The sequence below is a fragment of the Sciurus carolinensis genome, chromosome 9 (assembly GCF_902686445.1).
Source record: "Sciurus carolinensis chromosome 9, mSciCar1.2, whole genome shotgun sequence".
In the NCBI taxonomy this organism is placed as follows: Eukaryota; Metazoa; Chordata; class Mammalia; order Rodentia; family Sciuridae; genus Sciurus; species Sciurus carolinensis.
In genome coordinates this window covers 141,245,565-141,272,100 of record NC_062221.1, presented here as the reverse complement: position 1 = coordinate 141,272,100, position 26,536 = coordinate 141,245,565, and the positions used below count along the sequence as shown (strand labels likewise).

General features: G+C 55.9%; 1 protein-coding gene across 12 annotated transcripts in view; it reads right to left on the bottom strand.

Moving 5' to 3' along the window:
* Pcnt (pericentrin) overlaps positions 1–26,536 on the bottom strand; it is a 91,829-nt gene that overhangs the window by 7,214 nt on the left and 58,079 nt on the right. For 4 of the 12 annotated variants that reach the window (XM_047565146.1, XM_047565147.1, XM_047565148.1 and 1 more), the window contains 14 exons: positions 21,478–22,293; positions 20,459–20,638; positions 18,480–19,178; positions 17,519–17,621; positions 15,161–15,315; positions 12,145–12,309; positions 10,480–10,653; positions 9,705–9,969; positions 8,750–8,951; positions 8,434–8,584; positions 7,077–7,748; positions 4,024–4,253; positions 2,960–3,062; positions 1,853–2,029 (listed from right to left, as the gene is read on the bottom strand). In XM_047565146.1, the coding sequence (XP_047421102.1) occupies positions 1,853–2,029; positions 2,960–3,062; positions 4,024–4,253; positions 7,077–7,748; positions 8,434–8,584; positions 8,750–8,951; positions 9,705–9,969; positions 10,480–10,653; positions 12,145–12,309; positions 15,161–15,315; positions 17,519–17,621; positions 18,480–19,178; positions 20,459–20,638; positions 21,478–22,293 (4,092 nt within the window). The other 8 variants (XM_047565150.1, XM_047565156.1, XM_047565154.1 and 5 more) reach the window with 6 other exon arrangements.

Here is a 26,536-nt window from a genome sequence, read left to right as displayed (position 1 = left end):
CAACCGTCTCAGCAGACAGTAAATAGGTCTGGGTGCAGCACAGTGGAAGAGCACCTGCCCAGCATGGGTTCCAGCCCCAGACCAGAAAAAACATACATAAAAAGGTGTAAGACTGTAGTCAGACTGACTACCATTAGCAGCCATGATACTGTGAAATAACAAGAAGTACACATGGTTCTCCACCAGGTTCCCAACAGAGAGCTCTAGAGACCCTTGTAGAAAGGCCACTAGATTAATCTGTCTTCACATTTGGTCTCCACCCCAGTTCCTGACACAAGCTCCTAAGACCTCTGCCATTTTCTGAGTGAGGTGACTCTAGGGCCCCTGGATAGTCTTGGGCAGGGGGATGTGTGCCAGGGAGCGGGATGGTTCACCTAGGACAGCCTGCAGGCAGCTTCTGGGTGCAGAGCAGGTGGAGGCTCCTGGAGGGCAGGGGCCTCATCCCGCCCCACATGCTCCTCATCTGGCGCATTCGTGAGTAATCTGAGTTCTGCAGCCAGTCGAAGCTGAGGGAGGTAGTGGGAGCCACTCGGAAGGTCAGGGCTGTCTGGAGCCCCATCCCGTGGACCTGCACTGCCTCCAGCAGGTTGGTGCTGGGGACCCCTAGGAAAGGCATTTCTGTGTTGTTTTGCTTTTTCTTCTCTTACTGAAACAAAAGGAAGGGTTTCAACACCCATCTACAGACCGCCCTAGCACACAGATCTTACAGCTACCATGAAATGATTCCTTCAAAGACACAAAGTACCAAAACTTACCCAAGAAGAAATAAGTAACCTCAACTATCCAAAATCTATCTTTAAAAACTCCCAAAAAGAACATACTGCGCCCAAAGGTGTACCTGGTAAGTCTTAACAAACATTTAACCAAAAAATACCAACAGCACCTAATAACCTGTTCCAGAAAACAAGAGGGACTCCCGGAATCTTGCTTGTTCATGCGTACAGTGTACGGTGCTAGGGACTGACCCGGGTGCTTTCACCACTGAGCCCACCCTAGTCTTTCTTCTTTTTTAATTTTGAAAGAGAGTCTCGCTACATTGCCCAGGTTTGCAGTCTCCTGCCTCTGCCTCCCGAGTCGCTGGGGGTTATGATGCACCACTGTGCCTGCCCAGAAAAACAGAACCCAAACGCACACCAAGCCCTGAAGTAGACACAGAAGCTATAACCGTCAAACCCTGAAAACAGCCACGTGTCCTTCGGTGGCCTGTGCATTCCACCGCGAGGCTCAGCAACAGGAGGAGCAGGTCCCTTAACAACCTGGCGTTCCACGCCTCATCAGAGGGGAGGCCATGCAGTGGTCGCACACTCCACCCCAACCAAGGACAGCTAGGTAGGAGCCCAGGGCCGCCAGGTGGAGCTTGTAGCCATGCAGGTGACAAGACTATGCAAGTGTGAAAACTTGCACGACAACATGCCAGAAAGGGGAGATTTCACTGCGGTGTAAATTTTTAAATATTTAAAAAATTTTTCATCATAAAGAAGTAAAGCAAGAAACAATCTATATATAAAAGAAAAAATGTCTATCAAACTCTACATTAGGAAAACTATACACTCAAAACCAAATAAAACTCCCCTTTAGTCAGATTATCACTCTCGGTCAAAGGTTCCCTTCAAGAGCAGGTACAGTCGCCCTGGAGGCACCGAACCACAGGCCCTGCACGTGTGCAGCAGGAACACAGCAGGAGAGTCACTCTAGGGTGTGAAGTACACTGATCTGAACTGGACACAGTGGCAGCTGTGTGGAGGCCGAGGCAGGAGGCAGAGCCCAGCCTTTGCAGCAGAACCCAGTGCAGCCTCAAAACACCAGGCAGGACAGAAGGGACAGAGACCCGGGGGGAGCGGGGGACACCTACGCTCAGGATGCAGCCCTTCTGCGTGTGGTGCCGCAGTGTCCTCTCCAGCCGGGACACCGCCCTGCGCAGCTCCGCCTCCTCCCGGGCTGCTGTGCTGAGGGCGCTGGTGAGCGCGCTGTTGTCCTGCAGCAGCAGGTCCACCAGCTGGACTTGGAGGAGCTCTGCCGCCGTTTTCTTCTTCAAAGGAGGAAATAAAGAGGGCGTGCGCATGGTGCTGCTGCTGCTGCTAATGGCCGTCTTCTGGGCAACAGGTGGGGCCGGGAGTCTGATAGGAAGCTGTGCGGCTGGGGGCCGCCATCCCTCTCCAGGCGGAACCACCCACTCCCTCACTCCCCTCTCTTTTTCTCCTCTAGGAAGCAGGCTCTTCACCTGCTACCTTCGCCTCTCCGGGCTGCTCTAGGAGCACCGTGAACGGGTGACGGTGAGAGCCGTGCTCATCCTGAGGAGTCAAATGGCAAGTCCTGCAGACAGGCCCCTTACAACACAGCTCACCAGTGGCCACCCAGGACACACGGGCTGGGGACAGCCTCCCAGCTGCCCGACGGCAGGCAGTGCTGGCACAACACTCTGGGGGGCGTGCCCAGGGCCCTCCGCCACTGGGCCAAGTGGCCAAGCCGTGGAGGCCAGCCTCCCATGTGGCTGGGATGGCAGACGCAGCACCGGCCACAACACACTTCTGACTTCATAACATCACACAGCACTTGTCAGAGGTCATGTGAGCAGCTGTGCACAGGCAGCAGGACTTCCCAGGAGGAATTGGGCTTTCATTTCTAGCTATAGCCTTGGAAAGGACTGTGGCCCTGGCAGACCAGGGACCCAGGGCCAGCTTGGCCATGTAGAGTGCACATCCTGTACAGAAGGGGTTCAGAGACCACACAGCCTTCGCTGGACTGCATGGCTGAGCTCCAAGGACCACGCGACATGGCCAGGGTAGAGGGCACCCACAGGTCACACAGGGCAGGACCCAGATGGCAAAGCCCCAACAGCAAGGGCCAGAGGAGCCACCAACCACCCACAAAAGAACCCAGAGAGCTGCCAAACCTTCCCTCTGGAGAACCTCGACTCCCGCGTCGGGGCAGAGGGCACAGGTCAGCAGAGGGCCGGTACCTGGGAGGAGGTGGGCGTGCTCAGCTCAGCCTTGAGCCCCTGTAAAGTCTGTACTAAAGATGACACTGCCTTCTCGTTGGATAGCGTCCAGTCGTGAATTGTCCTATAAAGGTGAAGGGGTGTTCAAAAGGGTCACGCGCATCCCACAGGCTCTCCTCCTGGCTACTGAAGAGGCACTGGACACACTGCAGCGGCTGTCACCACCCTCAGCCGATACCCAGTGACCCCAGCTCATGCAGTGGGTCCTGGTAATCAGCCGTCACTTCCTCCAGTCACCTCTCCACCACTTGGGGGCTGGGAAACCGTCTTCCATGGTGACAGAGGGGCGCAGCCCCAGGCAGGGTGGCAGGGCCTGCAGGTGGACATGTCTGAGAGGCACAGAAACCTCCAGCCCCACACCACTGACTACAGGACCGTGCCCAGGGGCCCACATGCCAGTGCTCTCCACTGGAATTCTGAGCCAATTGTTAAAAACTCTGTCCCAGGGGCTGGGGTTGTGGCTCAGCAGTAGAGCGCTTGCCTGGCACGTGTGGGGCACTGGGCTCCATCCTCAGCACCACATAAAATGAATCAATAAAATAACGGTATTGTGTCCATCTACAACTAAAAATGTATTTCTAGAAATTCTATCCTAGATGAAACTGCTTAGAAATCACACTGCTCCGTACATTAGTCAGGAGAACTCAACTAGCCAACATGCTCGGGACCCCCCAGTCCACGCCGAACCTCCTGGGCACAGCTCCCTAGTGCTAAGTCTAGTCCCCCTTGTGTGAGGGTGGCCCTGGAGGCCTCGGGGTGACGTGGCACAACACCCCAACCCTGGTGGGCAGAGGGGGTCGGGGGAGGGCAGGGCTCTGCAAGTGGTGTGGAGAAAACCCGTCTGAATGAACCTGGAAGCCCAGTCAGATGCCCTGCCCATCAGGCTTCCTCTAACACCAGGATGCAGAAGATGCGGCTGTGGCAGGGTCTTCCCGGAGCCCTGCCCGTCGACTCGGGGGAGGGGAACAAGGGCAAGTCCACGCCCACCCAGGGAAGGGGTGGCTGTGGGCACTACAGGGAGTCACCTGTCCACCGTGCGGCTGACGAAGCTGGCCAAGAGCCCAGCGGCACAGAGCAGCTGCTGACGAATCCTCTCCAGCTCCTGCCGCTGTCCCTGCAGGTGGTCCATCTCCAGGGAGCTGGGGCGGGGGCCGTCGCCCTGGGGCGCCTCCTCCTCGGCCAGCAGCCCTCTCACCGCCTGCTGGAGCTGCTCCATCTTGTGCGCATCCCGCTGGCGCTGCAGTTCAAGCTCCCGCTGCCGGCAAGGCCGAAACAGAGGAGACCTTGGGGCGAGTTCCCAGGACCCCTGCTGGGCCTCCACAGGGGTCCCGCCACCCCACACAGCTAGGCCCCCCCAGGCCCACATTCACTCCTGAGGCCACAGGGTTGACACCAGTGCAGGCGAGCCCGCGAGGCCTGCTGGGGAGGAGCCCGCGAGGCGGACAGGCAGCCCTGGGCCAGGACCACGGTGGCCCTCTGGTCTGGAAGCCTCACTTCGCCAAGCGACCACCTGCCCTCCTGAGATCTGCCCAGCACCCCAGGTCCCAGAGGTGCAGGAGGAACACCTCAACACATTCTGGAGCACTTCACAGACCCCACAGGGCAGGACAAGGGGCCTCAGAAAGGGCACAGGGACACTCCTGGCACAGACAGGCCTCCTCGCAAGCAAACAAGGACATGAGCAGGAAGCACCCAGACGAGCTGCAGGCAAGCTCGCAGGCTGGAGAACTAGGCCAGGCGGCCACGCGGCGAGCAGAGCCGGGCTGGAGCAGGCCCCTTCTGAGGTCGGCTCAGTGCTCCAGCCACAGGGCAAGGCCAGAGGTGACCTTGCCCATTTCCACGTGAGGAAAGTAAGACTATGGCCACACAGGAGACTCAGTCAAGGACGACCAGAACAGGGCTCAGAACTCGGGCTTCACAAGACAACTCCAGCAGGGCCCATGTCCACCACACATACGCCTGGGCCGTCAAGCCCTGGAAAGGGCTCCTTGGCTTTTATGCAGAGTCACAATGCTGCTCACTTTCACCAGATGGAACGGGATGGGTGTGGCCTGGAGTTCCCAGTGGAGACACCCCCAGAGCACCACACTGGCCAGAGAGCCACTTCCTGGGTGCCAGCCAGCACACTCGCGACACTGTGCACACACGACAGCCCAGGACCCTGCTGGCCACACCACCCACTGTCTACACCTCCACACCATTCCTGCTTCTTTCCATATTTTTGGTGATAAAACATGACAACCATTTTGGAAATTTGGGGAGGGGATCTCAGGGGGTGGTACCGGGGATTGAACCCAGGGGCGCTTGACTACTGAGTCAAGGCAGAGGCAGGGCCACAGTAACTGGCAAACCGGGTGTCCCAGGGCTGCAAGTGGAGAGCTGAGCCAGCACAGGTCCTGACCTAAGTGGAGAGAGGCTCCTGAACACTGCCAGGACTAACGCTCAACCACCCAACAGTGCGATTTAAATGGAAGAACCCAAAGGTACCTGAATTCTACCTAATGAAGCGGCTAAGAACACCAAGCACATTCCTAATAAGAACTCACAGAACTAGTATTATATCATTTTTGGAATCTGGTTTATCCTTGTAAATGTTCAGAAATCCAGGGTTTTACTTTAGGAAGCAGACGTTCTGTTCTTATTTCATGGCAGGCAAAGCCTTGGAAAGACCAGGCCATTGGTTTTACCTTTGTGTTAAAATACACACACACTTTTATAATTTCACAAAATACAAAAAGAAGCCGTGAAGATACTGTTTAAAAAGTCTTCAGTTGCCACAAAATGTATCTAAATATTAAAAGTCATCCAAATAACACAAGAGAATACTTCTCAACTCATCCTCCAAGGCCACTGGGATTCCAACTCTAAAACCAAAGACATCACAAGGAAACTACATCCAGTAACCCCTACAACACAGCTGCAAAAATTCCCAACAGAAAACCAGCAAAAACCCCCAGTAGCTTGCAGTAAGAAGGGTCTTCCATGACCACGCGGAGCAGATGGAGACCAACCAGAGACCAAGCACTTAACATGTACGCACCAGCAGGGAAATGGACCAGAGCGCCCCAGATCTCAAATGCCCCTGAAAGAACACACAAAATCTTACCCTCCTCCATGATTTTAAAAAACAAGAAAAGCTGAATAACTGAGGAATGGAAGAAAACTACCTCTCATAAAGGGCACTTATAAAAACCTACAGCTAACATCACACTAGATAATGAAAAGATGTGCACACCCCCAAGACCAAGAGCTGTCAGCAAGAAGGATCAAAGGCAGGGGCCTGGAAGGGGAGAGGACACTCCAGTGCGAAGGTGAGCTTCTGGGTGGAAAGCCCCTTCATAAACACTGGAACTCGCACACACACTCAGTCTGGCTGCAGGACCCACTCAAACATCAACCTACTGCTATGCATTCCTGATAATCTGAAGACTAAATAACCAGTCTACTTACAATCAAATTAAATAAAACATTTAGGACTAAATTCAACAAAAGAAGTATAAAGTCTATATCTGAGAGCTACAAAAGACTGCTAAAAGTCCTGCATAACCAGAGGATGGTCCACATTTATGGATCAGAAGGTAGGACACTGTTCTACCGCTAGGACACAACCTTAGCTCTTCTTATTTTGAGACAGGGTCTGCCTAAGTTGCCAAGGCTGGCCCTGAACTTATCCTCCTGCCTCAGCCTCCCGAGTCTTTGGGATCATAGGCGTGGCCAACTACACCCAGCCAGAGGCTGATTCTTGTTAAAACTTCAGCACTACCCAAAGCAATTCACAGATTCAACGCAATCCCTATCAGAACCCACTGGCCTTTGTGCAAGGAAATGAAACCCAAACTTCAAAAGTCACATGGACTTGCACGGGTCAAACAGCCAAGACCATCGTGAAAAGGAGCAATACTGAAGCAATCACACTTCCGGATTTCAAAGTTCTCTGTAAGGCTAGGAAGCTGTAGGGTGACATGCTGGCAAGAGGACACACGGAACCGAAGTCAGAGGACAAAGATCCAGGATAAGCCCGAGAGGACTGTGCTGCCCTCCTCTGCTCAGGATGTCTGAGGACTCGCCGTGGGCTCACCAGCCTCTCCTTGTCTCTCCGCCACGTCTTCCACTGCGCGGCGTCTGCCTGGCTGGGCCTCTGCGTCCTCCTCCTTCCTTCCTTGCGGGCTTCGTGCTCTCTGGCTCGTGTGTGTGACTGCTCTGATTCTGCCTGTAGCCAAGCTGGCTTCTCCCTCCTGCTCTCCAGGCAGCGTCTCAGCTCCTGGCTCTGGCTCTGGGTCTGCAGTGTGTCCACCGCCAACCTCAAGGTGGCACTTACCTCCTGCTGCCTCCGGAGCTGCACACGGTGCTCCTGGGCCTGGGCCTCCAGCTGTTGCTGGGTGTGCAGGGCCTGCTGCTGCACCCTGGTGAGCACCGTCTGGAGCTCCTGCACGCGGGCCTTCTCCTCCTTCAGCTTCCGCAGCAGGGCATGCTGCACAGCCGTCTCCTGCACGCTGCGGCTCAGCTGCTCCGTCAGGACCCGCTCGTGCTGCAGGGCCTCCGACAGCTCCCGGGACCGGCTCCTCTCTGCCTCCAGGCTCTCCTGGAGCTGGGAGAGCTGGCTGCGCTCCTGTGCCAACAAGGCTTCACAGCGCGAGTGCTCGATCTGCAGCTCCTGCTGCAGGTTGTCCTTGGCCATCCGCTCATGTTTCAATGCAATGCACAACTGATTATTTTGAGCATGTTGCTTCTCCAAAGATACTTTCAACTCCTACATTGGTGAAAAAACAAGATGGAGAAAAGTAAATAATTGTAAGGAAAAGCAGCTAAGTAGTTTTTCCTGCCCAGCATCTGTTCACTAGCAACTGGGCCTTTCCTAGTTTGGCACCCAGGAGGTCTTGCTTCCTTAGTCTGTGACAGGCATGAAGTGTGGCTGTGAAGTGGCCTCCATCAACGCACACACCTGCCCACACTTGGGAGACCCCTCTCCTGTTCTCAGAAATGACACCCAGGGCTCAAAAACATGCACGTGCTGTGTACTATGAACCAGGGTTCTCTGCCACGGAAAGGCAGGCGCCTTAACCTGCAGAGCTGATGGAGAACCTGCTCTGAGCGACAGGTCACCAGCTAGGCCCACACAGGACAAAGAAGTTGCTTCCCCAATGATCTGGGCCACACAGAGGCCGCCCAGGCCACAAACTATCCAGGACAGCCCGTGAGGAGACTCGCCCACCTTCCAGAGACAACCACTCGGGGACAGCAGGGACCCCTGAGTGGAGTTGTGTGCCATCACAGGCCCCTGACCGCCCCCCCGCCCCCCCATCTCACTGCCTCGGACTCCTGTAAACTGGGCACACTGCTCTAAAGGAGAGTGAGGCAGGCAGGCAGGGGAGGGCTGTGTCCTGCTCCTGGCCCCACTGGCAGGGACAGCCTGGGCAGCCCCACTGCCCAGTCACCTCCAGGGCCTTGGCACTCTGGCCCTCCCTCTGCAGGTGCTGCAGGTGCTGCTCCTCCTGCTGGGCCTGGAGGACACGCGCCTTCCCTCGCTCACTCTCCAGCTCCTCTAGCGCGGCCTTCAGGTCACTCTCCTTCCCATCCAGCAGTGACCTGTGTGGGGACAGCGGAGGCACCATGGCACACAGGAATGCCGACAGGAGGCAGCCTGCCACCCCGCTCATCTGTGCAGCTCCATCCCTGTTCCCAGACCCAACCCAAAAGCTCCCACAGACGGTGTGGTCCGTGACCCTGCTGACAGGGGGATGCCGAGCAGACCTCAGCTGGAGAGACTCCCGCTGGGCCTCGCCAAGGGACTCCAGCAGCCTCTCGTTCTCCGACTTCAAATCCTGCGCTGCACTCTGCTCCACCGCGAGGAGTCTGCGGACATCACTTGCTGTCTCCTGCTCTTTGCTTAGGGTTTTCTGCAAATCACTTGCTATGCACTTTTCCTGCTCAACCTTGTAGGCCAACAGCTCAACTGAGAAAGATCAAAACGGGAGACAGCATTACTCAAGAATGCCAAGTAAGCGCGAGCAACGCTGAGTCAGAAAACTGCGAGAGGTGGAAGTGCCCACTGGGGATGCACTCCTTCAGCCTGAGCCCGTCCAGTCCCACCTACGCTGGCTCTCCAGTAGTGATGACGTGCCCCGAGGTCACCCTAACTAGCACAAAGACCAGCCCTGCCACAAGCTCCAGCAGGGATAACTTGCCCATGTGACTGCACAGGAGACTCTCCCAGAACCAATGGAGGAAATCACCCAGCTCTGCACAGACTCCTCTGGATAATGGAGGAGGAGGAGGTGTGCCCAACCATCCATGAGGTCAGAGCCTCCCCAGCACCAAAGCCAGAAGAGGCTGTGCGAGAGGAAAGCAGAGACCAGGGCCCTTGCAATGCAGGACACGAGCAAGCATGGCCCAGTAATGCAGGACAGGGCAGAGCCCAAGAGACCATCATGGAGTGCTTCTCACACTGACCCACATGGACTGGCATCTGCCCAGGCCTAACTAGCACAAAGGCCAGAAAGTAGGTGGGGAAAGAAGAGAAAGCACCAGTTACTCACAGGTGATGTGAGCAACTGCAAAAATTCCCAAAGAACTTAAACTAAAAGTCTGAATCTAGCGCACACTCCCAAGGCCTCCCACACATTCACAGGCGCAGGGCTCTGCAGCCTGGGTGTCCCTGAGACCCCAGCACCCTACAGCCAAGGGCCTAGCTGCCACTGCAACGCACCCCACAGGAGCATGGCCGGTGGGGGCCTTGGAGGTGGAGGCACAGGGCAGCGAGAGCAGCGGCACCCACCCTGCCTGCGCAGCTGGTGCTCCCGCTGGCTCCCGCGGGCCTCTGCGCTGGTCAGTGCTGCACACAGCTGCTGCAGCTTCTCCTGGTTCTGCAGGTGCGTCAGACGCAGCTGGGCACGCAGGGCCTGGACCTCAGACAGCAGGCTGCTCCTGTCCTGCAGGCGCTGGTGCTGCTGAGCCTTCTCCTGCAGGTCTCCCTGGGTGAGAGAGGAGATGCAGTATGAGGCACAGGACTGGCAGGTGCCCGGGGAAGGAGGTGGAAGCTGTGCACACCCCTGTCTCCGCAGCTCACGCTTGCAAGCCTGAGCTCCCAGCATTGCTAGGACGGGCTGGGGGCCCCGCGAGTGTGAAGGGTGCACAGGCTGGCACCCCACGGCCCTGGGCCTGGGAGGAGCATCAGCCCCTTGCCTGTCATGCGCAGTGGTGCAACAGGCTCTCAGGCCCTACAGTGTTCATGCCCTCTGATCCCACATGCAGAATGCCAGGCAGCCCGGGAGACCAGTGTGCCAGGGGAGTGAGGTTCAGAAGCAGCCCTGGAGCTGGCCAGAGCTGAAGAGTGAAAGCACACCCACAACGCCTTCCTGGACCACCACTCACGTCCCAAGATCGAGGGAAACAGGTGCTGGACTTCACACACCGAGCAGACTCCTCCCCCTGTCAGCCCAGGCTCCTGGGCCAAAGGGTGCGGAGGCAGGGCCACTGCTCACCTGCTCTTGCACAACCTTCTCCAACCGCTCAAACAGGAAGCTGCAGTTCTTCAGGTCTGGGCCACTGGAACCTGACTGCAGTTCCGCCTTCAGCACCTCCCGTTCCCTTTCCAATGCCTCCTGCACAGCCTGCAGAAACTGGCCCCTCCAGTCATGATGCGTGTCGGAAGACTCCTGTCAAGGTGAAGCAAAGTCCTTGCGGGGCTAGGAGTGGCTCAGTGGCAGAGTGGTGGCCGACCACTGCCCGAGACTCCAGCTTCTGTCACCATCCCAGAAGGAAAAGCCTCCGTGCTCTGCCACATATATGCTGGACCCCAAGCCCTGCTGTGACTGTACTTGGAGATAGGGCCTCAGTGAAGCTGAATGGGGTCATGGGTGGGGCCCTGCTCCAACAGGACTGTGGCTTTGTTTCCAAGAGGACGAGATAACAGTGCTCTCTCTCTACCATGGGAGGACCCAGCAAAGAGGAGCCATCTGCACACCAGGAATCAGTTCTCACCAGAGCCCAGCTATGCTGGCTCTCTGATGCCAGCCTTCAGTCTCCACATGGTCAGAAATAAACGTCTGCTGTTTACGCTGCCCAGTCTGCGGTGCTTTGTTATGGCAGCTGGGCAGATGGAGAGCAACGGAAACCACCCTGACAAGACCACAAAGGCCCAGGATCACGCAGTGCCAGAGGCTAATGCTACCATCATGAGCAGAAACTGACCACAGAGATAGTAAAGAAAGACCAAGCAAAATGCTGGAAACTTCTCTCCTCTTGTGCTGCTACATCCTCGGGACCCTGGTCTGGAGAAGACCAAGACTATTATGGCTGCCCTGCTGGCACCTGGCAGCCTCCAGGGACCACAGCCAGGAGTGAGCACACTGCTGCTCGAGGACAGAGAATCGTGAGCCAAATACAAGCAGGTCCCCAGGAGCCTGCATGAGTAATGAGCCAGCACGTTGCCCAGGCCCGCCAGCAGCCATCAGAGGGCATGGGCACCGGCCGTGCCCCAGCAATTACAGCACCAGCACAAGGCTCTTCCCGCCCTTTCACCCAGTGGGAAAAGCAGGTGTGGGTGGCTGAGAGCAAGGGACACCATGAGGAGGACAGAGCACAGGGAGGGGGCTGTGGGGCCTGGTCTGAAACCCAAAAGGGTCTTGGCATCCACTCTTCACCCTGCTGCACCCCCGGCCAGGTCCAGGCGAGAGCCTGGGAGACTGGCGGGGGTAAGAACCACGGGCGGGGTCAACCGGCCTGTCCCATAGGCAGGCCCAGTTGGGCCTCAGGGTCCTCAGAGCCATGTGACCAGTTGGGTCACCTTGGCCTTGCCTCCCCAGAGCCCTGCCTGCCTCCCACTGACCTGATCTGCCCTCCAGAGCTCATCTGCTGGGGGCGTGCATGGCTGGCAGGCCCCACAGGCGTTGCAGCCTGTTTCCACCTGCGCTATGTGACCCCGTGTCTGTGCACGGCCCTCAGACATGGCCATCCCTCAGTTCCCAAAGCCCTCTGGAGGTCTGTGAGGTGCACGTGAAACGGCACCTTCTCAGGCTGGTTGTGGCCCAGTGGCAGAGTGCTTGCCCAGCATGCCCGAGCCATGGGTTCCAGCCCAGCACCCCAAAACAGAAAAAAGGGAAACAGACCCCTTGTACTTCTCCCTCACTGAGCCAGCGATTCCATACCTTCTCTCCTTTCTTGGGGGCCACTTCCAGCAGGCCCTGCCCCTCATTTGAGAAGTGGTCCAGGGAGGCCCAGGGCTCGCCCTTGCTCAGGGTGCTGGGGAGGTCTCGGCTCTCCGACAAGGCCAGTATCTGGTGGCTCTCGTCACACACCATCTGCAGCAAAGCCTGCAGGGGAAACACATCAGGAAGGGCAAATGCTGCAGCCACCGCCTCACGCAGCCACGGCTCAGCAGTGGGCTGCAGTGCAGGAGGACGTGGCCTGCGCAGTGACAATGCTGACCAGGGAGTGACCTCCCTCCCCAGCTTCGGAGACCAGGAAAGCAGGCTGGAAAGGGGACTCTGGGTCAGCTACTTGGAGGACATTTGCTCCGTCCCCCCTGCTTCCTCCCAGAACACCGGTCTCTCCCCCAAGCCTGGCTTAGCACTTCCCCAGTTCTCCTGAGACGCTTTGAGGAAGCTGCTCCAGGGCCAGTGTGCACGGCCGGCTGCAGCCAGCACCACCGCAGCATGGGGCTCAGGTGTGAGCACAGGTGGCTTCCCCATACCGCTGCATCTGGGAAAACCAAAGGAACGCGAAGCCGGGAAACGCTCACATGAAGGGCCGCGGGTAATGCGCCCAGTTACCCGCACAGATTCTGCTGGGATGCAAAGGACACGACCCGGACAGGATGACTGACACCCAAGTGCTGGAACCAACCATGCTCACCTGAAGGACAACTTCAACTTTAAAATGTTTCTGGGGGCGTAAGGCCTGGGTTTGGCCCCGAGAAGGGAGGAGAAACACACTATGTCTCTGACCCTAAGTAGGTGCACACTGAGGTCCCGCCAGGAGGAAGGGTGCGCCAGGCAGAGTCCGCCCACCACTTCCATGTGTGCAGGGCCCACTGACAGTTCCCCTGGTGGAAGACAGTGGGCCCCCTTCTACTTTCTAAATATGCATTTCTGGATTTTGTAACGAAGAGAAACTGGTTTTAAAAACACCCCTTGGACAGAAAACTTGAGACTCACAGGCCCTCTGTCTGCAGCTTCCCAGCCAGGCAGTGCTATGTCTCCATAGCACTGGGTTTTCTGTGAGAAAGTCCATGGACCCCGGCGCCCAGGCATGGCACACCAACAGCACCTGGACGTCAGTGGCTTGTCCAGTGCCTGGGACTTTGTATGGGCTGGGCTCACCAGGGCTCTATCTCCATGGCTGCTGGGGCACTAAGCCTCCATTTTCAGGCGGGGGATCTGTCAAGGAGCAGCCTCCAGGTGCATCCCACCTGCACATGGCCTGCCACCCTGTCCAGAGGTCCTGGTTGGTCTCTCTCAGCCACAGCTCTTCCTTGTGTGGCCTCCTCAGGCCACTTATCCACCCTGCACTCAAGGGCCCTCTGGGCCCTCCCAGTGCCTGCCCAGTCTTCCACAGCCTCCTGGGGCAGAGTTACTCTAACAGTGACAAGCAACCACACAGAGGGGCTACCCCTGGGCAGGACAGGGACCAGGCATGGAGGTCACACACGGGGACACACAAGGGCCACAGGAACCGCACTAGTAGCACATGTGCTCAGGGGAGGCTGCAGCAGCAGGCTGCTCCCAGGATGCACTGCGGTGCCAGCAGGCAGCACACGGCTCGCCAGGGCTGCCCCGTGCCCTCGCCTGCACACAGACCGCGGCCTCGGGCTCCATGCTCCACAGTCCAGACATGTGGACGACTTGGGAAACGCCGTGTCTGGAGCAGCCTAAGGGACTCTGAGTTCTGCCAACCCAAGTCCAGCCCTTGGCCTCCTGCGGCGTCCGGATGGCTCCCTAAGACTGCCCTGGGTTCTTGCTTTCCCTTGCTAATCACCAAACTTAAGTATGAAGAATTTTCGTTAACAACTAAAATTATCCCTTAAAATTTGGGAATTCTTCCTGAATTCTACCTGAATAAATTGCTTGGGCAGGAAATATGAACAGATCTCCCTTTAATGTCTTGAGCGCAATTACAGGTAACCAAAACAACAAACAAACAAACAAACAAAAAAACACAAAAATTCTATCACTCCAATTCCTACCCACCTCCCCACTCCCCACCACTCTGGTACTGGGGACTGAACTCAGAGACTGCTCTACAAGTGAGACACACTCCCAGCCCTTTTAATTTTATTTTAAGATACGGCACCACTAAGTTGCCAAGGCTCGCCTCAGCCTCCATCCTGCCTCAGCCTCCCTAGTGAGAGAAGTGAGAGATCTGTGTGAAAATGCCCAGCTTTCAGTCTCCATTCTCAAAGGAGTAAGACGAAGTGTTATGAAGATTACAACTTCACAGACCTTAACAGAATGGAGACTGGCTTGTTCAGGGACACAACTACTTGAATGAGAGACCTCATGGTGGTGTGGTCTGTCCACTTGTTCAGCTGTGTTCACATCGATATTCTCTCACAAAGTTACCTGCTCCACAGGCCCAAACTGACTCCTCCCTCTCCTAGAAGAAACAGGGCTATAATCATGGAAAATGCTGGTTCTACAACCCCAGAGAGGCATGGAAGTCCTGCCTCCAGATCCCCTTCTCCAGCACACTCCTGGGGGGTCCTGCCTCCAGGTCCCCTTCTCCAGCACACTCCTGGGGGGGACTATCCTATAGGGGCTTTAGCCACCACAACACCCCAGCACCATGAGAGCAACTCAAGGTTGATTTTCTAATGCTGACATCTGCAGAAGGCAGGGAGTAGTGGAGGCCTCTTCAGCCAATGTGCTCTGAGCAGTTTCTTTGCCATTTCTGAGCACCAACTCAACTGCAAGGCTGCTAGGGTACCCCCTTATCAGGCCCCTGAAATGCAGGTGAACCCTGGCCACCATTCCCTTGCAGGCAGAGAGAAGGCAGGCACAAGGATGGACCAAGAGATCTGCCTCCAAAACCAAACCACACAAACTCAATCACTTCCCTCCAGACAGTCACAAATTGAGATCAACAAATGCAAGAAGAGGACTCTCCCATCTCGTATGACTCATTAACGCACGCATATCCGACCCCACAGGAAGCTCTGGTCCCTACCTTCATGTGCTGTGGGTGGACCTCCTTCTCCTTCATCACTCTGGGTGGCTCTCGTGACCCTCTGGAGACGATGGCAGGAGTCGCAGGACTAGCAACAGGAGCCTCGGGTCCTCCCACCTCTGGGCTCAGCATTACTCCAATACCCTGGCCGCCACCTACGAGGACCACATGGTCAGGCCAGGCCACAGAGCCCAGCTCCAGCTGCACTACAGCTCCGTGCGCAGAGAAGAGCTGATGAGCACCAGCCAAGGGCAGTAGAACCCTCATCAGGCCAGGGAAGGCTGCCCTGCAGGCCCATGCTAAGTCCACACCTAAAGGAAAGCCTCAGGGACACTGCACTCTCTTCACACAGGGTGAGCTGCCCCTCATCAGGCAGACAACCACCCCAGCCAGCTTGCCAGTAGCCCCACACATGGGCCCACGCAATCCAGGCCCAAGGAAGGGAGTAGGAGTGGCAGGGAACAGATGGTACTGGCCCTGCGGTGAGCAGGGAGCAGCTGGGCAGGCAGCAGGTATCTGGTCCAGAAAAGGCAAGCGTGCCTGGTTACAGCACCAAAAACCTAAGACTTGGGGCACCAGGTGCCTCCGACAGGAGGGACTCGAAACCTTCCCAGGTGTGCAGCCCCATCTGGTCCTCAGGCCCGTGGCTGCCAAGGCAGTGAGGCAGCGGCACCCAGCTCCAGACCAACAGGAAGCAAGACATCCAGAGACAAGGCCTCCCTGGAGGACTGGAGGACTGGAGGACAGGCCAGTCCAGGTCCTCAGACACGGCAGAGAGCATGGTGGGAAGAAACAGGAAGTACAGCCAACAGAAGACAGCACCAGAAAAAGCAGTTACCATCTCCAAGGAAACATGAGGCATGCTGCTCGAAAGACGAAGCACCAAGGGCCGAGCACCCAGACCAGGGCCTCTCAGGAATCCAAAGCAGAACAGAAACACTAGCACCGAGGTAAGAGATGAGGACAAGTGGAAAAAGAAAACTAAAGAAATCAGAAAACCAGAGCAGGGGGTCCAGTACTTCATTAGCAAAAACTACAGAAAGAGGAGAGAAGGCCACAGGAGAAACAATTAAAAGGAATCAGAGGAAGCTCTTGAGGCTGTCAGACGCATGCTGCCCTGACCGGGCATCGCTGCAGGGCCCTGGTGTCACTGGGGGTGTGTGGGGCTGCAGGACAGGGTGGGCAGCATTCCAAGTCCAAGGACACATGACTCCCAAGTCAGGAGTCTGCACCAGGACAAACTCCAACAAAGCAGGGAATAGAGAGGCTCTCAGGGAGCCTCGCAGCATGCACTCCCAAGACCAGGAACGTGCTTCATCCCGGCACAACACCACCAAGGAGGGCAGGGCTGGCCAGGCACCAGAGGTGCTGGGAGGCTTGGAGGACACGCAGCTCAGGGACGTGGGCAGCCCGTCAGCAGGTGCCCAGCAGAACAAGAGCAGGGGAAATGCATGTTTGGGACGCTCACCAGGGACACAGGCACAGGTCACATGGAGTTGGGTCAGCACAGGGCTACTGCTACGAATGTCACGTGAAGTGGCAAAGGTGTCCCCAGAGAACAAGGACCCCAAGTCAGGACAGGACAGCAAAAGCAAGAAGCTACTTCATCAGCCTTCTGCAAGTGCTGAATTCCCTATGAACCATATTTCACCATGATCTTGTTCTCAAAAACCACAGAAGTGTGCACAACCATAGAAACGAAATGATGTACCCCATTTGTGTACAATGAATCAAAATGCAGTCTGTAAAAATAAATAAATAAATAATTTAAAAACACCACCGGAAGAGGCAATGACGAACCCAAAACACGAGTCAGAACACCTCCGCTGCCAACCTGAAGACAGACACCCGTGCAGGAGAAACTGCCAGATCAGAAGACCACGTTCGGCAGCCACAGGGGCGAGGCAGTCGGGAGGGCGCAGGCTGGGGAGCGCACAGTCCGCAGCCCTCCCGCAGGACCCCATCCTGGGAAGCACGAGGAAAACCTGACGACTGCCCCACAGCCAAGGGGTCCTGCGTGAGGCCCCAGGAGGACGTGCAGCCCACACAACCTCGGGAACACCCAGATACAGGCATGACAAGGAGTAGCTCAGAGCAGTACCACTGCGCTTCCCCAACATCAGGAGACAGAAATAGCAGTACTGGCCACCCCGCCCTGGCTGACCACCTGGGGGCTGCTGCTGGAACATGGTGCTGAGCACATCATGGCCCTACCCAAGAAATGCACTACCAGTGCTGAGCAGCAGCCAGCAGCAGGTCTGCAGCTCAGCCAGAGCCAGGGGTGCAAGGATGTGCACAAGAGAGAAGGCCCACACCCTACTCCCTCCAAGAGGAAGAGCAAAGCAAGCCGAGACTCACTGTGTTCACTTCCATCGCTGTCCCCGGTCAACCCCACAAGAGAGGATCTTCTTGTGTCTTGAGAATTAGAAGCGGTTGCAATGAAGTCCTCGACGTCCTTCTCCTGCAGACAGGCAGACTCTCAGAGGTCAGAGCAGCAGCTGCGCTGTTCCACTGACCAGCGGACTCTTCTCTGGGTGTCTAACCCCCTCACGCTGCCTAGGGCAAGTGCTTCCTCTGAGCTGCATCCCCAGCCCTGGTGAAGTTCTATTAGAGGCAGGGTCTTGCTAAGTCACCCAGGCTGGCACCATCCTCCTGCCTCAGCCTCCCAAGCAGCAGGGATCACAGGTGTGGCCCCCATACCTGGCTCAGATGGAAGCTTCTAGGGCTGGAAATGGTCACGTTCCCACCCAAACGCAGGTGCAAGCACTCAGAATATGAGCACACTGGGCCCCACACTCCCACCACTGACTCAGATATGCCTGTGGCACTTCAGGAATATTTAAGTCACTAGCAAATATTTCAGACTTCTAAAGTTTTTGTATGAAATGACAGCATATGGATTCCTCAGATAACATGTATCCCCCAAATTATTTTTTATTTTAACTTAATACAAAATCCCAAAGTTGTTGTCAGGAAAAATACAAACTAACTCAAAAATAATAAATTGTTCTTAAAATTAACTAGCATCTGTACAAGCTGTGGGATGTAAAATGTTACTGAAAATAAATCTTAAACCATTCTGGACAAGAATCCTCATGTCAATCAGGCCAGCAGACGGGTTTATGACTGCTGCAGGGAGCTGGCATCGGCTGGCACACCAGGCGGGTCTCTGAGGTGGCTCATGTTTGGAAACGCTCGAGTGACCTGGGGGCCCTGCCACCACAGCCACAAGGCCCCATGCAGGCAGGTGAGCCAACAATGCACTGCTGTGACACATCCCCATGGGGACACTGAACAGGGCAGAGCAGGAGGCACCTACCGCAGCTGTGCTCTCCCTGTGGTGGTGGTGGTCAGTCGGCGGGGCTGCTGCCCACTGCGGGGCCGGTCCTGCTGCTGACCCACCCGGGTAACAATGCAGCCCGGACGTGTCGGCCTGCAGCAGCGAGTCTGCCCCAGGCTGGGGGGAGGTGACAGCACTGGGCAGGCTCAGGGTGCCCGAGCAGGGCGTCAGGGGGAAGCCTGGCTGGGGCTCCAGGGTCGCGTCTTTCCGGAGGGCTTCAGGGGAGCTCCAGGAGGACAGGTCCAGCACTCCTGGCAGGTCCTTCTCAGGCTCGGCCTCCTCAGCATGGCAGGAGTCGCCAGGCTCACTGGTCCGTGAGGAAAGGGGCCCATCCTGTGACTCTAATGCCTCTTGAATGGAAAAATACAGCATTTCACTTCCAACAAAAGAATCCCGACTTTTAATCACGTCAACGAGACCCCACGTGGAGGTGGTGGCATCACATGCATCAACAGGAGGCGAGGCACCTGCTGCTTCTCCATCACAGGAACTACCACCGGAGCTGTTTTCTGACGGGTCTGCTGCTGCCAAGGGCTGCTGGGGCTCAGAGCCCGCGGGGTCCATGTCCTGGAAGGCCATGGAGCGTACCAGCCTGTTCAGCTTTTTTTGAAGTTGTTTCACCTGAGCTATGAGGTCAAATTTCTGCAGCTGACCATCTTCCAGTCGTTTGTTCTTACCCTGCAGGTAAGAAGAACATGCACGCAGTGAACCAGGGCACCTCACAGCACTATCTGGTGCCCAGAGCCCATTTCAGAAACTGCCTGGCAAGTGCAAGGAGAGCCCAAGAGAGCCTCTGCCCACCAGTCATTTAAGATTTCAAGTTAAACTTGGTGAGAAAAAGAAAAGAGGCTCAAAGCTCTTGGCCTGAAGAACAACTGCCACAACCATCCCTGTGGTCACTGGCTGACAGAGCCTTTGTGCATGTGACCAGAAAGGACCAGAGGCTCTGGTATGAGCCCTGGAAAGCAACGGGCTGCAGTCTGTGTCTCCAGATGGTCTCCTGGTCAGCACGCGGCTTCTAAGGAGGAGCACCCCATGGCACTACAAGGCCAAGCACTCTGAGAACCCTCAGGCATCTCTCCTGAGGGCTGCAACAGACTCACTCGCCCTCTCTGAGGCACAGCCCAGGCTCTCTGTGGAATCAGACACGCATGGTGCCTGTGGCATAGGCAGGAGGGCCCAGGTCGGCCACACCACCATTCACGCCAGCGGTGGAAGGGGCTTTGGTGCCACGTGCACTCCAGTACCACGTCTGGGAAAACTGATCCGCAGAACCACCACCGTAGGTTTCCAGAGCCTTCTGGGGTAAGCGAGTGGCCAAGCAATCAGGTAAGCAGCAGTGAGGACCAGATGGGGCTCCGCTGGCCACACAGAACCCCAGGAGGCAGTTGCACCCCAGAGGAGCACGACTACCCGCTCCTAGCTGCATCGGGGGCTGCAGGGGCCTGAGGCTGCCAAGGAGCAACCGCCCAGGGAAATGGAAGCCAACCTCCCTCAAGGGAGAAACACAGCGGTCAGAACCTAAATCCAGATCCTTTCAACGTCAGACAGACACTTGGGGGACAACGGTCTTTAACCAGGGTGAAGCCTGGGGCAACTAGTGCTCAGACCAGGGCAGACATGTCCAAAGTCGGCCTTCAATGAAGCTGGCAGAGAGCTCGGGCAGACACAGAGCACCCAGAACATGCCTGTGTGTGTGGCCAAGGGCCTTTGCCACCAGACGCTCCACGTGCTGTGCCCCTGCAGCCCCACACCCACATACCCATGTCCCGCCCACCACAGACACCCTCATGTGCACCCCACACGCATCCCACCCTGGCCCCAGATGCACGGCACACCTACAACCCCACCACGGGCACCTCTGCCCTCCTTCCCTCCCTGGACAGGCACACACAGCCTGTGATGCAGGCACACCTTCATCCCGCCCAGGTTGCCCAGGACCCCAGACACCCACACACCTGCGTCCCCACTGGCACCCTGCCAGCATCCTCAGCGCTCAAGCGCATGCCGTCTTTCACCAAGAGCAGCTCCGCCTCCAGCTGCCTCTGGCAGACTGTGAGCACCGACATCGCACTTTCTGGCTTGTGGAGACCAGCGTCCTTCAGCGTCACTAGGACTTTGGCAGGCTGCAGATCGCCCTTGACAGGAAACAGGAGGCACGTGCAGTCAGAGCTGGGCGAGGCAGAGGCTGAGGCTGCGGGCGGCCCTGCAACTGCCCAGGCGGCAGGTTGAGGAGCTGAGGCAGGGGGCATCCCTCCCATCAAGGTGGCCCCCCGCACAGGGGCTGGAGGCATCTGGAACAGAAACTGCTCTGCATGGAACAGAACATGTGGGGCAGTGGGCTGATGTGCTATTCAAAAGCAAACAGGGACACTGAACAAAGAAATTTCACACAGGGCTTTCTGTTCCAAAATGAAACGCGCTTAAGTCGCTGTACGCAGGAAATGCTTGTGCAGCCATCTGACGAGAGCTGAGAGGGAGCCGGTGCAGTGACCCCACGCCACCCACCGTGTAACCCTGGGGTGAGAGGGAGCCGATGCAGTGACCCCACGCCACCCACCGTGTAACCCTGGGGCATTCAAGGAGGCACTGCTTTAAAAGAGAAAAAGGGGGCCGGGACGTGGCTCAGTGGTAGAGCGCTTGCCTGGCAAGTGTGAGGCACTGGGTTCGATCCCCAGCACCACATGAAAAAATAAATAAACAAATAGAGTTTAAAAAGAGAAAAAGGCTCCAGCAATTAAGTCTGAAACTGGGCCAGAGTGAGGTCCCGGCCAAGCCAGTGCTCCAAGCTCCTTCCTCTACCCTCCAGGAGCCACCAAAGGCACGGCAACGCCACTGCCCAGCACAGAAGGAAGTCGTGAGCTGAGTGAAGAGGAGCAGGAGAGCAAACCAGTCCAGCAACCCAGCCCCGGCCACATGAAGCCCCAGCTCCTCAGGTGCAGAAGCTGGGCTCGAGGCCAGCAGGGTCAAGGCCTACCTGTGGGCCTCGGCTGTGGGGGCCTCCGCCACGCTGCTCCAGCCAGTCCTCGCGCACAGCCTCTGCATCCACACAGGCCTGCTGCTTGCCCAGCTCCGCCTGACACCTCAGAAACCGCTGGCTCAGAGCCTGCAGCTGGCAGCTGAGGCGGACACACTGCACTCGTAGCCGCTGGAGTTCAGGAGGCTCCTTTGGGGCAGCCAACGGCTGCTGTTCCAGGGCCCGGCGGAAGCGTGTCAAGGCCAACAGGACAGCCTCCAGCTCTGTGGAGTGGGCTGCCTTCCTCTGGTTCATAGCACCAATTTCTAAATCTCTCTGCGCAATTGTTGCTTCCCTTGCCTTCAGGATGGCTTCGAGCTCCTGGATCCGGGAAGCCATGCCCTGGACCTCAGCCTCCCTGAGGGCTACAGTGCGTCCCAGTTCAGCTAGCTGCAGGGCAGCGGCCTCCTCTGCAGCTTGCAGGCGCTGCTGCAGGGCCTCCAGGGCCTCGCTATGCTCACGCTCCTGGTCAGCCAACAGCTGGCCCAGTGCCTCCTTGGCGGCACATGCAGCCTCCAGCTCAGCCTGCAGTACCTGCCCTGCAGGGCCCTGGGTCTGGGAACAGAGCAGCTCACTGCACAGGCTGCCCACCTGACTGTCACTGAGCTCATGCACCACAGGCCCCATGAGGGACAGCTCACTCTGCAGCTTCTCAATGACCTCATGCAGCTGTTCAATTTCTTCTGCTTTATCCTTCTGTAACCGTTTCTGGTTCTCTTGCAAAGTTTCAATAATGGCTCTCAGCTCTTCAACCTCAGAACTTCTGCTGTACTCAACCTGAAGAGAAAGCACATTTCAGAGGCCAGTTACCAAAGGAACAGCCCTGGACCTCCTCACACATCACCCTAAACTCATTTAGCAGCTACGAGCGATCAAACGGCTCGAAGCACAGCACAGTGACGGGAGCAAGACAGCAATGTCACAGTTGGTGGGTGCCTGGAAACTGACTGCATGCCTCCTCCTCCTGCCTCGGGCTCTGCCCAGCCCGGCCCCTCCCCAGGACACTATAGAACAATGCTTTTGCCACCTTTTAGGTGCTAACCTTTAGATACTTTGTTTCATTTTCCTGAAAGGGCATTTAGGTTCTAGGTATCATCCCAGCAACAGAGTAAGAGTGAAAAAACTGGCCAGAGGGTCTGCCATCACCCAAGGGCTGAAAGCCACAGCCTGCCCCTTGGAGGGTGTGCACCCAGGAAGAGCCCAGGGCCCTGCTGTCCACACGACGCCACACAAGGCAAGCACTCCCACGCCTGGGCTACTGCCAGGTACTGGCTCAGCCAGGTACTAGAAGAGCTTTCTGCCCTAATCCTGCCACCATAAAGGTGGGAATATTGCAACATGGCCCTTAGATATTCTCTACAAACTCATAAAACTTGCAGGTGGAAAACCAGGGCTGAAATCCATGTCAATATGGCTCCAAACTCCATTTTCTCCCATCACTGGTAGTGACTAAAAGAGAAAATTTCTACCCAACTTGTGTTCTAGATGACTTACAAACAAGTGGTCACCATCTGTCTGATGTTTTGCTTCTCAGCGCAGCCGAGGCTCACGGCTCTGCTTAGCTTCACTGGTGGTCCCTCAGTGGCTTCAACCCAAACGCAAACCCAGCCCACACAGGGACAGAAATAAGAACCCGAGGCCCTTCCAGTCTTGGTCAGGACGCTCTCAGCTGTTTCCTGCTCATACAGTACCACACACAGGCAACGCTGCAGGTGCATGGCCACTCCTCCTCCTCCCTCCGCGGCTTTGCACACTGCTCACCATCTGCGACAGACCTGCGTCTCTGCATTCACGAGCAAGTGAGGGGGGCTGGGGGACAGTTTTGACTCTGCTTATTCACCAAATGCTCTAACTACGCTAAGGTAAAGTGGCATGCAATGCAGAAGTTGTAAGCCCAACGCAGATACCACACTTAGGTGACTCTGAGAGGCGAGGCACCAAAGTCTGCCTCAGTCCCCAGACAGAAGGCAACGGAGCAGGGCAGAGGTGTGGGAAGGCTAAGGTGCCAAAAGAAAGCAAAGGACAGCTGAACTGAAGGGTGGACGCCACTGCAAAAGCACTCATCGGACAGCTGTGTGCATGCTGTGGCCACACCCTGAAGGTCCTCAGGAGAGGAGATGCTGGAAGAGGTCACCCAGGGCCAGGGAGGGCTGGAACACAGGCTGGGGTGCAGAGTCAGTCTTGGGAAAGGTGCTGCTCAGATCCCTCATGTGAGACCTGACAGGAGAATGGGGAGCCTGTGCAGGGGCTCGGCCGTGGCAGAGACCACTGGATGGCAGGTTTCTGAATCTGACACTCTGCCTTGGGCAACACAGGCAGACCAGGCCCAGCAGGAGGACACAGGGCAGCCAGGCTACCGAGGGAGGAATGACCCCAAGAGACAGGAAAGCAGGGAGCAAGACCCCCGAGTTGCACAAGTCAGTCCATACAACAAGCCAAGGCCATCACCAGGGCAGGGGTGGTCGCTGCCCCTGCAAGCAAGAGAGAGCAGCTCAGAGGCCAGAAAAAGCCTCAACACTCGGGAAGGCAGAGTCCCCACAAGCTGCCCAATGTCAAGGACACCACTCAGAACACACCACAGCGCATCAGGAACACAGGACTGAACCTGAAGAGAAGACAAGCATGGCCACCCCAGAAGCTGCAAAGGTCTATTAAAAATTCACATGGAGAGACAAGGAACTAGCTCAGTAAAACCATCTGGTGAAAACTGAACACACTGGAGAATGAGCACTGTTGACTCCAGACGTCACGTGTCACCTCCCATCACAGGGATGACACCTGCGCCACCCAGCGTACAGAGGGTGGTTCTGGCTCAAGGCCTCAGGGGCCTCCGCCCATGGCTCTGAGGCTCCATGACAGCACAGTGCATTGTGGCAGGAGCCAATGGCAGAGGAGGCCCGTTCCCCTCAACCAGGAAGCCAGAGAGAGGAGGGTGGGTCCCAAGGTCCCCATCAGGGACACGCCCCAGGCCGCACTTCCTCCCACTGGGACCCTCCTGGAGGGGCTCCACCACCTCCCAACAGCACCATGCAGTGGGCAGGGGGAGTTCCAGATCCAAACCACAGCACTGACTGTGAGCTACTGTAACTGGCAGAGTGGGATCAGCAACGGATTCAGAAACAGGTACACACACGCACGTTTGGCTGGTGTTCGAGACAGGTGCAAGAACAGCTCAGGAAGTAGACTTTGAACATGCACCAGCACAATCAGGTACACACTCGCCAGAAAGTAAAAAGCATATCAAAACCTGAATGCAAAGTAACACTGTGAAACTCCCAAAAGAAAACAGGAGTTTTTTGCCCTTGGGTTAGGCAAAAAACCCTCAGATACGACTCCAAAAGCATGAAATAATGAATACAGTGGGTTTCATCAAAACCGAGTTTTGCTCTGTGAAATACATGAAGACAATGTTAAGAGAAGGAAATACAAGAATAAAAAAAGACAAAGAATGTATAAAAAAATTGTGATCAGAAGATACAAAGAATTCCCAAAGCTCAAAAGGAACAAACTTTTAAAAACTTAACCAGATTTGAATAAGTAATTCCCCATGGTATGAATGGCAAATACACAAAAAGATGCTCAAGATCAACCCCTTAAGGGAATGCCAATTAAACAAGGATATAACCCACATGTTCATTTCTCAGGATGGCCAAGACTGACCACCATGAAAAAAGAGGGCATGGTGGCTGGGAGGGACAGGACGGCTGTGGGAGACAGAAAACAGGGTCAAGGCACCTGGGCAGTTCCCAAGTTCCCTTCAGTAAAACGTTCTTCTAACATATGGATCAGCCAGGAATTGTAGATATTTACAAAAATAAATAGAAACTTATTTTCTGCCAAGGATGGTGGCACATGTCTGTAATCCCAGCAGCTTGGGAGGTTAGGGCAAGAGGATCTCGAGTTCAAAGTCATCCTCAGCTAAGCCACTCAGTGAGACCCTGTCTCTAAGTAAATAGAAAATAGCGATGCGGATGTGGCTCAGTGGTCAAGTGCCCCTGAGTTCAATCGCTGGTACCAAAAACCAAAAACAGAAACAAAAACAAAAAACTCATCTTCTCATAAAAACCTCCCTATGAACGTTCACAGCAGCTTGAATCGTGTTTGATAAAACGAAAAACAATCCAAATATCCCAACAAACGTGAATGGAAATCACTGCAGTACATCCACAGGGCCCTGCTCAGCAGGAGGGGACTCACTGATCCACTGGGTGCTGCTCAGCAGTGGGGGACTCACTGATCCACAGGGAAACTGGTTGCTGACAGAGGCTCCGCTGATGCACACAGCAACAGGCTTGAGACTCAAACACATCATGCAAAGGGAACAGACTCTGAATTTTGGAAAATCAAAACCAAGGGTAATCAAGCCACATCTTGGGACAAGGACAAGTGCTGGCAACATTGCCAAGAGCTGGGAACAGTGTGTGGTGACCACAAAGCATTTTCGCAGGGGAAACATCTGGAGCGACAGTCCTGTTCCAGTCATTGCGGGGTCACCAGCTAAGGTGAGCCCAAGCAACTCAACAAAATGTTTTCTCAAAGAAAAAACTGAAAGGGCTGGAGAGGCAACTCAGTGGTAGAGTACCCCTGGGCTCAAACCCCAGTACCAATAATAATAATGATAAATTAGTTAATTCATGCTCTAACGGCATTCCTCAAAGTAACACAAGAGGATATTTTTAAATTTTGCCAATAAATACAGTTTTAATGAAAAACTGCACACAAAACTTCTTTTTGCCCTAAGGCCTACGAAGTTATCGAAACAAAGTATCATGAAGGTTGCACAAGGAAACAGGCGCCTGCAGATCACACCCAGGAGCCAGGGGCTGCGAATCCAGCACAGGACCCACCTCGCTGGGAGCACCGCCTCAGGAACAGAGCCAGCAGAGACCTGCTCTGTGAACCCTGACCTCACGGATACAAAACGCCACCCTAACCAAAAGGGCCTGCAGTTTAAATTTTGAAAATCAGAAATCCCACAAGAAAATGTCTTTCTGCTCACATCTGTTAAAGTGGCACATCT